At 33.1% G+C, this 10618-nt stretch overlaps 1 protein-coding gene across 3 annotated transcripts in view; it reads left to right on the top strand.

The window, feature by feature from the left end:
- The first annotated feature begins 573 nt into the window (after window positions 1-573).
- nfrkb (nuclear factor related to kappaB binding protein) overlaps window positions 574-10618 on the top strand; it is a 25424-nt gene continuing 15379 nt past the window's right edge. The window contains exons 1-12 of one of the 3 annotated variants that reach the window (XM_087300146.1): window positions 574-738; window positions 4015-4176; window positions 4260-4461; window positions 4537-4664; window positions 5642-5813; window positions 5894-5998; window positions 6068-6141; window positions 7582-7666; window positions 7770-7941; window positions 8021-8132; window positions 9974-10100; window positions 10211-10288. In XM_087300146.1, coding sequence (XP_087156272.1) covers window positions 4051-4176; window positions 4260-4461; window positions 4537-4664; window positions 5642-5813; window positions 5894-5998; window positions 6068-6141; window positions 7582-7666; window positions 7770-7941; window positions 8021-8132; window positions 9974-10100; window positions 10211-10288 — 1381 coding nt within the window. In that variant the 5' untranslated portion in view covers window positions 574-738; window positions 4015-4050. 3 annotated transcript variants of the gene reach the window in all.

Genomic DNA, 10618 nt, shown 5'->3' with positions numbered 1-10618 from the left:
GTTTTTGTGGAGATACAGAGTGTTTTTCGTGAGAAGCAAGCAAAGGCATTTGATTCTTGCTCTACCTGCTTAAATTCTGGCAGACATCCCAGTTTTGCACTTGTTCTAGTTCTTGACAGAAACTGCAGGTAGCCTAGTTCAGCCTTGCATGTAGCCTCCTGTAAACCAATAAATGTTATACTGTATATCCATTTATGTAATGGACTCTTAAATTAAGCATTTTATTACATTTAGTTGGGAAGATTAAACATTGTATCTGCTTGAGTGCAACACAAGGAGAAAAGGGATGTAAGAGTTCACACATGTAAACAGAGATGTATAGTAACGAAGTAGAACTACTTCACTACTGTACTTAAGTACTAAAAGGCAGTATCTGTACTTTACTGGAGTATTAATTTTTTCTCCTACTTCCACTTTTACTTAAGTACATATTTTACATGAGTTTAATACTTTTACTCCGATAGATTTTTTATGTGCTGCATCGTTACTCGTTACTAGGGGTGTCAAAATGATTGATATCAGTTCAGTAATAGGTCATACCCGGTTATTACGTGATGACGTCATTTATCTCCTATGCGCGATGTCGCAATACTATGGCGGAGGACGGAGGCGCGAGTGCGAGGCGGCACAGCATACCAGCCGCTAGTTTACTATTAGGGAGAAATGTTGTAAAACTTCACCTCTGCCTATCTCTCGCTCTCTCACTTTGGACATTTGACCCGCTGGCCAGTTTGTAAGGTAACTTTTCCTCTCTTCCTAGCTGTTAAAGCTGTGGATCCAGACATGAGCGTGCCAAGTTTTCTCCACTGTGTCTATTACCTGTAATAATCGCGTATTCTTCCCGCCATGGGTGAACAGCGCTTATATTTCTAAAGCCCTTTCTGTTGAGGACAATAACCAATCATAGCCGTGTAAGACCCGCCTGTCAGCGCTCAAAAAGCAGGCGGGATAATATTGACATGAGTTTATTAGCTGTAAATGCTCGTGCTGTCTTCTGTGCATGAGTTTTGTTTAATACATCCAGAAAGTGTGTTTTCTTTGAGCAGGTCAAATTAAGGGCACAGTTCGTATATCTGACTGCTGTATTAAAGGACAAAATTTTATTACAAAAAACCCTTTAACTGTCACACCAAGACAAAAGCAATAGAAATTTTTTATTACATTTCTTAACTCCTAATGTCGCTAGTTAACACAATAAGTGCATTTTTATTCAACACATCACATTATTTCTAAATTATCAGCCTCTACCAAATGGTTGAGATGTTGGTTTATGGTAAAAGTACCAGAATTAATAAATATACTACAGAAAATATGAACTGTAAGACCAATTTCATTAAAAACATGATAAAAATAAATAAAAATTATTACTAAATCATAGCCATAAGCCACAAAATATTTCAGATTTTCATTTAACACAGTAATATACACATTTTCCTGTTTTTTTTTTTTTTACAATAAAATCTAAATCAAGTGAATTTGTGAAGCAGGATTTAGTTTGCTTGTTTAGTTTAAAGCTTTTTATTTTAAAGCAATCAAACTTCAAAACTCCCAAAGTGTGAGTGTGTCTTTGTGTGTGTGTGAGTGAGAGTGAATAATGTGTAAGAGAAAACAACAGTGTGATTGTACCTGTGTGTGCGTCTCTCTCTCTCTCTGTGTGTGTGTGTGTGTGTGTGTGTGTGTGTTTGTGTGTAAGAGAGAGTGTAAAAACAATTGCAACCTATGTAATGTCCCCACAATTCACAAAAATGTGTGTGTGTGAGAGAGAGAGAGAGATAGAGAGAGAACTGTGTGTGTGAGAGTGTATGAATGTGTGAGAGTGGGGAGAGAGTGTACATTTAGGTGTGTGCAGGGCAGTGTGTGTCTGTGTGTGTGTGTGTGTGTGTGAGAGAGAAAGTATGTATGTGAGTGAACATGCTGAATTATCTCATCAGTGAAGGCATTTTCTGGTTAAAGGGCCTGACGATGTGAGCTCTTGTACCATAGAAACTATTTACAGAGAAAAACAGTATGATAAGCCATGTTTCTTTTCGTTCTGCTTAATCAAGTACCCCAAAAAAGATATTTAAAATAAACAAAACAATTAGTGTATTTTGACTGCTTTCTTTAATAACTACATTACACAATACTTGTACTTTTACTTTCAGTACTTGAGTAGTAAATTTTGAAATAAACTACTTGTAATACTTAAGTACAAAAAATGTTGAATACTTTTGTACTTCCACTTAAGTATGGTGCTTAAAGAGCACTTCTACTTCTACTCAAGTCAATTTTTGATAAAGCACTTGTACTTTTACTTAAGTATGGGTCTCTAGTACTTTATACATCTCTGCATGTAAACAATGTTGTAAACTAAATTTGAACCATACTAGAACTTGTGGTGTGGTAATACAGCAACAACTAAGATAACCCAATACTGTAATAAGTTACAACTGTTATGTGTATTCAGTTTTGCTGTAGCATTCAATAACTGGTACATTAGAAGAAATTTTGTTAAGTCTAGCTTGTACCCAAAAGCTTTTAATAAATAAATTTAATTAAAAAAAAACGTTTTGATTTTAAGAGAATAATTAATTTTTTGATGTGGGAGTTAGGTTTTAAGGAAATGGACAATAACAATTTTTAACTCTTTGTGGCCTTTTCCATCTTCACAATTAAATGTAAAGTTATTCAGTGGTTGCCTAATTTTAGAACATTTTGTATTGACTTGAAACTTTATTATGAACCTGTCTGCCTATCGCAACGTAAGAAAGTTGCTGAAACAACTGAACTGCTGAAAAAAGTAATATTATCAATCATCCTTAAGTTATCAAATGCCTTTTGGTGCGCCTATGTAACATTTCTAATAATCTAAGTATAGTTTGAGATAGTTATGTTTTATTTCTTTATATACATTTCTTTCATATATTGTTTTCCCCTTATCTCTTGTATCGTGTGTTACTAGATGTACAATGAATATGTATATTTTGTAACGTTATTCAGGTCACACAATATTTGCACAAATTAGTTTTTTGTGTATTCCCTGTTACTTAAGTTAATAATAAAAAAATCTCTTCAACAAAAATGTTTAATTTATAAATTAATCAAACAAATTAAATAAAAGTTTATTCGTCTTTTATTTTGTTGCGGAAACTTTTTTGAGAAACGGAAATTCACATGACAGCCCGGAAATGTGCACCAATGTTATTATTCCTACCGACCTTGTGAAGCGCTAGCTAATAAATACAGTTCTAATTTACACAAACACTCATGGTAAGATGCTTTAAACATTTACTTAACATAAAATAAATAAACAAGTAATATGTTTTGTTATTAAAGTTTTTAGAGACGTAAATGGCGTAAAGAGTTGTTAGCTTGTAGCAGAATTGTAGCACGTCAGTAAAGTGTTGTAAATAGTTACGGGTGTGTTTTTGCCTTGTGTACAAGTTGTTATTATACGTTCACTCAAAATTTCACGCGGGTTTGTTGCTTTTCTATTTTTGTTTTGTCTTTTTTTGTAATGTAATACCAAAAGCAAACGGAATACGCAAGCTAACATGCTAAAGTACCTTGAAAGTTATGCTGTGTATTGTGGTTTTGTTGTTATTTATAACATTACAGCAAGTGGTACATTGAACAGTCGTGCAAAATGTTATAAAGATAAAATGTATCAATAAGTAATTTGTAAACAAAAACAGTTTAACGTTAAACAAGGCGCTGCAGGTGAATAGTGTAACAATGAAGATAGCATCATATTTTTTCCAGATGATTGAGCAACTGTATACATTTTATGTATATTAAGTTCTCTAAAATTTCATTTTTCCAAGCATCATTTAGTTACATATGTCATACTTTTTTGTTACATATATTTCTAGCGCAGAAGAACACTGAAGTGAGGTTCAACATTTTATATCTGTCTTTCTTTAATGTCTTTTAAAATTTTAATTTTTTATTTTATGTATAATCTAGCAGATTATGAGCATAATAAACATGAATATGTTTTCCTTGTTCATAATGTTTCATTTTGTAAACTTACAGATTCCGCTTTTGCTGCTGTGAACGGTGTAGGTGAAGATGGATGCACTGGATCACATGTTAACAGACCCACTGGAGTCTGCAATGGACCAGGATGGACGTGTGATGGAAGAGTGCATGCTTGGAAACTGCAGAGTTCGGGTTCCTGAAGACCTGCTGGAAGATGTGAGTTTCTTTCTACAAATAATTCACCTTTTTCTGAACATGAAAACTAAACCGTGTGTGTTTGTGTTTCTATGTGAGAGCAGCCAGAGATCTTCTTCTCAGTGTTGAGTGAAAGCACATGGACAGATGTTCTTACAGAAGCTCAGCGGACACATCTTCGTCAGCTTCTACCTCAGTTTCCCGAAGAGAACATGGCAGAACAGAACAGCATCATCGGAGACCTTTTCAACAACAAAAACTTTCTCTTTGGAAACCCCCTGCACATTGCCCAGAAGCTCTTCAGAGGTTCGTCCATTTCCTCTTTATTTTCTGTCCTTATATTGTCATCAATAAAATCTCACTTAGATTTTCTTTTTATAGATGGTCACTTTAACCCAGAGGTGGTCAAATACAGACAACTCTGTGCCAAATCACAGAAAAAAAGGCAAATCTACTCCCTTCAACAATATTACCACAAATTGCTCAAGCAGATATTGGTCTCCAGAAAGGTAAGATAAATCGCAGACCTCCCAAAACAGAATTCACACCGTATTTTGCGAAACACTTAAATAAATGAATATTTTTATTTAGCAAGAATGCTTTATATAAATTATATTATAAATTACGTGGATTCCCCATCATTGACAAGATAGCTCATCAATTGAAAGACAACACTTCCTTGCCACTTACGAATTTCTACAGCAAATCTCTATTTTAGTTAGTATTACGTTAAGGGAAGCCCTAACGCAACTTTTTTTGAAAAAAAAAAACACTGCTGTGGCAAAGAAGTGTGGCATAGTGTGATTATTTCAAACTTTTAGTAGATCAATGAAATGTTATTTGGTGACACAAAAGTTCTCATCAATTAGAAATCAACAAAATGATCATAACAGAAGGATTTCAGATGAATCATGTGACAAGTAAGGCTGAAGAATTTAGGTTTATCATCACAGAAAATAGTTTTTAGTTGTCACAATCAAAACCTTGCATTCCTAGTAAGGATAAGAGATTTCAGTCAAATGTTTTTAGCATAGTTTAATTTCTGTAGTGTCTGTTCTGATACTGGGATGTTCAGTCCTGTATTTGTACTTGGTCAAAAGTCTACAGAAGTTATACAAAAGCCTGGCATGCAATTAAACAAAGTCCAAAGTGCAGTGAAAACATCTTTTTTTATGAAAACAAAATATATTGCTCTATGGTTTTTGTTTATTAGTTTAATAAAATATGGTGTCTAGTTTCTGAATGAATCTTATTACTATTGGTTTGTTGCAAAATAGTTTGTCCATGAAGACTTAAATCAGCCCAGGTAGAACACAAAAGCTCATTCACCAAAAACTTTATATTAGCACTATTGAAAACATCTCAAATGTTTTATTTCTTGTTAAAATAGCAAACAGGCAGTAGTTTGTGCAACATCTGCTCTAACTGTATGTAAACAACTAATAAAGACCTGTGATTTGTGTTTTTTTTTCCTCCTATAATGCAGGAGCTGCTGGATTTGGCTGTGCGCAGTGGACCTGAGCTTGCGGTCAAACGGCGATATCCTGCTGCTTCTCATAAAGAGATGCTGGAGCAGAGGGTGAGACGTCGTGTGGGACACATAATAAAGGATGTCAAAACAGAATGTGGAGACAGTAATGTATCATCTGATGAAGATGGTGAGTGTTGAAGCTCTTTAGCACCATTGAGTGGTCATGGAATGTTGATCGAAGTTGTGATTTTATTTTTATGTGAGCAGATTCATCCTCTTGGTTGCCAGTTCCTCAGTCGCCCTCCTCTCCAACTCCAACTGTTTCTCTCAGGGTCCTGCCTAGCCTCTCTACTCAGGACATGAAAACCAGAGGTCAGTTAAAGATGCTTAAGCAAAGCTGGATGAAGTTATTAGAGATTAAAGATGATTTTTTTTATGCAGACAAGCCAGAACTGGGTGAGAAAGAACTCAGAGCCATGCTGCATCGTCACAGAGAGAAAAGAAAACGACAGCCGGTGAGTTTATTATTTTAAAAAATATATATATTTTATATATATACATATGTTTTTTTATTCCTGATGTCCATTTATAATCTTAATACAGTTTTGTTCGTGGCATATTTTGGGTTATGGTATAATATTTTTACTTTCTCTCAGCTCTTAAAATTTTTACTTTCAAAAAAACTAAAAAAATGCGGAAATAAATTCTGCAACTTAGTAACAATAAACAGTTTTTGAACTGAGAACATTTAAGTTTTTAAACATTCTCTAGAATATTTTTATAGTAACTAAAGTTTTTTTTATTATTATTATTAAAATTATATTATTATAATTTTTAATATGGTATGAAGATATATCCTTTTAAAAGCATACATCAAATCACTGCAAAAAAATGTAACATTATTATTATTCAGTAAATTAAAGTTTTTCTTCATTTTCAATTATATATTTTTATATTTAATTGATAGATATAATATAATAAGGAAGTAATTTACCAGATAAACATATTTATTTGTCTGTATTTAATCATGCTAAACAATATTTTTGATTAATGATTAAAATATACTGCCAGTCAAAAGTTTGGGGCTTTATGATTTTTAAATGTTTTAAAATGAGCTTCTCCTGCTCACCAAGGCTGCATTTATTTAATCAAAAATACAATCAAAATTGTAAAATGTTACTGCACATAGTATTTAACAATTTAACTTTTTTTTTCATTTAATAAATGCCGTCTTGATGAACCGAATAATTTTATTTACATTTTTTTAATAAAATTAATAATAATAAAAAAACAGACCCCAAACTTTTGACTAGTAGTGTAATATCTGTAATACTGTACTAGAGTAATATGTGTATATATATGTGTGTGTGTGTGTACAGTTGAAGATTTTTTTCTTTTTTCTCTTTTTTTAAATATTTCCCAAATTATGTTTACCTGAGCAAGGAAATTTTCACAGTATGTCTGATAATATTTTTAATTCTGGAAAAAGTCTTATTTGTTTTATTTTAACTAGAATAAAAGCAGTTTTGAATTTTTTAAACACCATTTTAAGGACAAAATGATTAGCCCCTTTAGGCTAATTTTTTTCCGTTAGTCGACAGAACAAACCATCGTTATACAATAACTTACCTAATTACCCTAACCTGCCTAGTTAACCTAAGTAACCTAGTTAAGCCTTTAAATGTCACTTTAAGCTGTATAGAAGTGTCTAGAAAAATATCTAGTTCAATATTATTTACTGTCATCATGGCAAAGATAAAATAAATCAGTTATTAGAGATGAGTTATTAAAACTATTATGTTTAGAAATGTGTTGAAAAAATGTGCTCTCTGTTTAACAGAAAACAGGGAAAAAATAAATAGGGGGCTAATAATTTAGGGGGGCTAATAATTCTGACTTCAACTGTGTGTAAATGTATATATCATATATATGTTAATAATTTATGTCATTTTTAGGATCACCCTGACCTTATGACCTCTGACCTCCATCTTGGTGATATCATGTCACGAGTCAACATCGGCAGAAAAGGATCTGTTACAGGTGAGAACAATAGGCTTAGTATATTCCCCCCAAATATGAGATACATGAATTATTTCAGGAAATCAAAAGGCTTAATGTCTTATCCCCCCCCCCACCATTGCAGTCTTTGACCTGGCTATACCTAAAAAGAAGATCAAGGAGGAGAAGAGGAAGAAAAAGATGCGGCCTATTAAAATGGAATCGGAGGAGGTCTGTGATGTTCAGATGTCTGCTCCACCCATGAACCCAGGCCTCACAGATGTTCCTGCTGCTCCTCCACAAAGCGTTAAAGAAGAGTAGGTCTTTCAATTCTGCTTTAGATACCTCGTCTAAAACCTTCAGCTCTGCGCTCATGTATTTCTTTCTCCACCAAAGGCCCATAGATGAGCCCCAGACGAGCCCTGACACAGTGGAAGAGATAGCCATGAGCTTTTTTCATTTGCTGGAGGACATCCTCAGACTGGAAGGTCTCGCAACATCCTCAACGGTACGTGCAGCAGATGTACAGTAAATACATATAATCACTACATTGTTTACAACTTTAGACATATCCTATTTTATTAAAAGGAAAGCTACACTTTTTTTGCAAATAGGCTCATTATGCAAGTCATCTTGAGGTAATCAGTTGGGTTTTTTCATTTTTGATTCCTACATAGTTTGTCCTATTCCTATTCCTACTAGGGCTGTGCAATTAATCGAAAATCCGATTTCGATTTTGGCTTCTAACGATTATAAAAATCATTAATCAAGATAAAACTATTATTGCATCATATACCGCCCCCTTTCCAGTTGTACACATTTGTTGCTCTGCAAAGCTCAGTTTCAATTAAAAATGAGTATGTACTATAATGTAACTTTTGCAGCACGAGATGCGCATCATTTATTTATGTACATTCAGATCATTCTTGATGTTTTTAAAAGCGCGAATGAGACCGCATGGTGTGTGTGTATGCGGTGCACACACATTCGCATACTGTGCGCTCAGAGACGAGCAGAGCACACACATCTAAAGTCAGTTTAATGTGAGCGCTTTAGTGGTCAAATAGGTGTCAAAATGCGTTGTTTAGTGATTATTAACATTAACCCTCACTTGTGTAATATACAAACAAGTTGAGAATCAAAAGACATGTGAAAGAGAAACCATTAAAGTGACAGCGCGCAATATTCCTGCTGCCGCCTGTTTTTATTAATCAAACACCAAAAGGAGAAAATCCCTTTCTGTTCTTTAATGAAGGACGTTTGTAGCTAACGTTTTATTCTTACAGTGAAGATGCTTAAAGCACAGTTCGTTTCATATTTTAATTCTATTGTATTTATTTCCCTTTTCTTTGCAGGGAGGAAAATATCTGTACATATACAGTTAAAGTCAGAATTTTTAGCCCTTCCCCCCAATTTCTGTTTAATGCAAAGAAGATTTTTTCAACCCATTTCTAAACATAGTAGTTTTGATAACTCATTTCTAATAACTGATTTCTTTTTTTCTTTGCTATGATGACAGCACATAAAAGCATTCAGATTAAAGTGTGATTCAAAGGCTTAATTAGGGTAATTAGACAAGTCATTGTTTAACAATAGTTTCTTCTGCAGACAATCAAAAAATATATTGCTTTAAGGGGCTAATAATATTGACCTTAAAATAGGTTTCAAAATATTTAAACCTGCTTTTATTCTAACCAAAATAAAACAAATAAGCCTTTGTCTAGAAGAACAAATATTACAGGAAATACTGTGAAAAATTCATGTATCTGTTATACATAATTAGGGAAATATATATTTAAAAAATAATAATAATTTCACAGGAGCGCTGATAATTTAGACTTCAACTGATAATCGTTTTAAATAATCGTGATTACAATTGTGACCAAAATAATTGTAATAATGATTTTTCCCATAATCGAGCAGCCCTACTTCCTACCTTTACCTAGTTACTTACAGTAGCTGAGGATTATTTTCAGGTGCTGCACAATGTCATTGCCCCTGCTGCAGCCATCGGCCTAGAACTTTTCATTTTCATTTTCCTTCGGTTTTAGTACATGATGTAACTATGAAAATAGTCACGCTATTTCAATTTGCAAATCATTTATAAATTGCACATTTGTGGAAAGGGTTTGGAAAAATCGCACATTGCACATTTTGTCTTAGTTCTAGCATAAATTTGAAACCAGATTCATGCAGCTGAAGTGGATCAACAAGCAACAATAATCTTAATGTTTATTCTCAGAAATAAATTAATACTTATTTTAAAAATATGTTTAAATACTATTTAATTTTTTTTCTATTCTCAACAGTTTGAAATGTAAAGAATGATTGTCTTGTTGTAAATTTCAGATGGAGGAGAAAGTCCAACAGTGGCAGTCCTCTCCTGCCAGCACACTTAACCCATGGTTCTCTATGGCCCCCTGCTGGTCAGAGGTGGTTGTGCCCGCTTTGCAGTTTCTAGCTGGAGAGAGCAAAGGTGCAGTATGCTTAAATCTATCAAATTCATTCAATTGTTTGAGTTATGCGTTGAATGGTGCATGTTAGTATTTAGCCTTATAAACATTATCTTTTTATATTTTTTGTCAGCTGGTGTTATGGCTCTGCCCACTGGCTTCATACCTTTTGTGGAGTTCAAAGAAGTCTCCCAGCAATGGAAATGGATTGGTATGATGATTGACGTTATTTTCTTCTTCTTCCAGAAGGCATTCTAATATGTTGATTTGGTGCTCAAGAAAAACAACATTTTGTAATTTAAAATAATAATATAATAAAAAAATAATATAATAATTATAATAAATAGTTTTATTATATTTTTATATTAATTAATAGTATTGAAATCTGATTGAGATTTTAGTGGAAAGCATTTTTTTAGGATTATTTTATGAACAAAAAAAATTAAAATAACAATTTATTTGAAATATACATATTTATATTTTTTATTTTTAAATATGATAAATTTATCACATCAATGCTGAAAAAAGTGATCATGTTTAT

This window comes from Danio rerio, chromosome 21, assembly GCF_052040795.2.
Source record: "Danio rerio strain M-AB ecotype USA chromosome 21, GRCz13ab, whole genome shotgun sequence".
Taxonomy (NCBI): Eukaryota; Metazoa; Chordata; class Actinopteri; order Cypriniformes; family Danionidae; genus Danio; species Danio rerio.
The sequence above is the reverse complement of the archived record's forward strand: the minus strand, read 5'-3'. Positions and strand labels throughout refer to the sequence as shown.